We start from the raw sequence: 1977 nt of genomic DNA, 5'->3' as shown, positions 1-1977 counted from the left end.
ATTGCATAATACGATCGCTTCTACAGCGTCCTATAGGAAGAGAGCGTTCAGTCGAGTATGATTTTAAAATCTTCTAGGAATAATGATAGCCGAATACGAAAATAAACTCCAATTTCAACATGCGGCGATTCGCGGACAAAACGCGAACCGTTGATAAAAAAAATACGAATCACATGCTCCGTGTTTCTATCCCTATCCGACCGTGCGATGGTTAAAAATGCTACATCAATAAATAGTCAATACTGTTGTTCGCTGGAAAACTGTTTGTGCTAGTGAAGCGTTCCGCACCGGGTGGATTGTACGACGCGTTGTGGATGCGGCGATCATGCCCTCATCTTACGCATACACTACGCTCTGTATCCAGTTGATCGTCTTTTGCACATTGTGGTAGATGCCCGGCTGGTGGTCGACGCCACAACCGAACCCGGCACTGGTAATCCCGATCAGCGTGTAGCGCCCTCGATCGTTGATGATCAGTGGACCGCCGGAGTCGCCTGAAATAAGCACCCGGGAAGATATAGTAGGATGTTGGAGGATCTAGCCAACTTCGTCGAATTCTTACCCAAACACGCATCCTGGTGACCGTCGGAATGTCCCGCGCAGAACATTTCGTTGAACAGCTCCACGTTGATCTTCTTGCTTTTGTGCCACCGCAAACACTCTTTTGTACCTTTGGTTTGAGACGAAAAGTTTATGATTGTTAGTCTCACTGGCCAGAAGCAGCAGAACACTTTGACACGCTTACTTATGATAGGAACAGCCGCCGTCCGCAAAATGTTCGTTCCCGTTTGGCCCATGTTGGCGTTGGTCTTGCCCCAGCCTGCTATGATGCCCTTGCGACCAACCAGATCCAGCGGTCGCATCGGCAGGCAGATTGGCAGAATGTGCGACTTATAGCCGGCCGGTCTCGTCAGCTTCAGCAGCGCCAGATCGTACCGGTCGGGCTGCGTCATGCGGAAGATAAACTTCGGATGGACAATCTTCAGCTCGACGCGATGCTTCTCCGCCGGCAGCGGTTCAACGATCTTCCCCGAGTTCTGCGTGTCCAGCTCGCCCAGGTATATGAGGATGTCCTTCAGCCGGGCCTGCTGTATACAGTGGGCAGCCGTCGCGACGAACCGCCGAGAGACCAACACCCCTCCACACTGGTACTCCGCGATTCTGACGTGCGCCTGCCAGGGATACTCCGCAAAGTTCGCCGTCCTGCCTCCAATGATGCGCTTTTGCAGCGTGTTCTGCGATGTCTGCGGGATGCCACACTCACTCTTCAAGAAACGATGAGGAGAGTCAAGCGTGGACTGGGATTTTGTAGAACTCCTTCGCGACTTACCTGCATCAGCTGATCCGAGCGACGGTGGAAGAAACTCTTCTTGTTGGAGAACGCCGGCGGCGGGACGATCACGTTGGGTCGACTAGCCGGTACTATCGGTGGTATTAGGGCCACGGGAACCATCGGACCGGCGTAGGCCACCTTCGGTGCGATGATGGTGTTGGAGAGCTCGTTCTCCGGCACGCAGCATGACATGAGCCACCGGCTTTCGCCGCAACCGGACACATGTCTACCGCCCTCCAGCCAGCAGGAGAACGACAACCGGCAGGCGCGGACCTGGTTCTGATAGACGCACGTATCCGGAAGACCCAGCACGTTGTGTATGATATCTGAGGGCATTTTGAAGCAAACAAGCATAATTATGGGTGATTTTTTATGAAGAATTGGTAGTGTCGAACGGAGATGATGTATCCAAGTCCATCAACTTATTCTTTCATTCAGTCTATAATGAAAACTTCTCCAATCCATCCGAGGAGTACTCAATAGATTTCATTTTTAACACAAACTATTGCAAAACCTCGAAAGATTGATGCGCACTTCTTTTTCATCGTTCACTTTGACTGATTACACAAACAAGCACGTCACCTACCGCGCTAATGCCTCCCCTGGTAACCGACGTTCCTAACCATCATTATCGCCATTTCGAA

The 1977-nt window shown here is 51.4% G+C and overlaps 1 protein-coding gene across 1 annotated transcript; it reads right to left on the bottom strand.

The window, feature by feature from the left end:
• Window positions 1-336: 336 nt before the first annotated feature.
• LOC131264146 (serine proteinase stubble) lies at window positions 337-1669 on the bottom strand. Its single transcript, XM_058266435.1, has 4 exons — window positions 1331-1669; window positions 746-1265; window positions 563-670; window positions 337-494 (listed from the first exon to the last, which is right to left on the bottom strand). The coding sequence occupies exons 1-4, from the start codon at window positions 1667-1669 to the stop codon at window positions 337-339; spliced, it is 1125 nt and encodes a 374-aa protein (XP_058122418.1).
• Window positions 1670-1977: the final 308 nt, after the last annotated feature.

The sequence above is a fragment of the Anopheles coustani genome, chromosome 2 (genome assembly GCF_943734705.1).
Source record: "Anopheles coustani chromosome 2, idAnoCousDA_361_x.2, whole genome shotgun sequence".
In the NCBI taxonomy this organism is placed as follows: Eukaryota; Metazoa; Arthropoda; class Insecta; order Diptera; family Culicidae; genus Anopheles; species Anopheles coustani.
This window is presented reverse-complemented; position numbering and strand designations above follow the sequence as displayed.

Bases quoted from the DNA above. Each gene is read 5' to 3' on its own strand.
- LOC131264146 (XM_058266435.1), bottom strand. From the start codon at position 1,669: ATGCCCTCAGATATCATACACAACGTGCTGGGTCTTCCGGATACGTGC. The intron at 671-745 runs GTAAGCGTGTCA...CTCAAACCAAAG, and splicing joins GGCGGCTGTTCCTATCATAA to GTACAAAAGAGTGTTTGCGG. The intron at 495-562 runs GTAAGAATTCGA...TGCTTATTTCAG, and splicing joins TCACCAGGATGCGTGTTTGG to GCGACTCCGGCGGTCCACTG.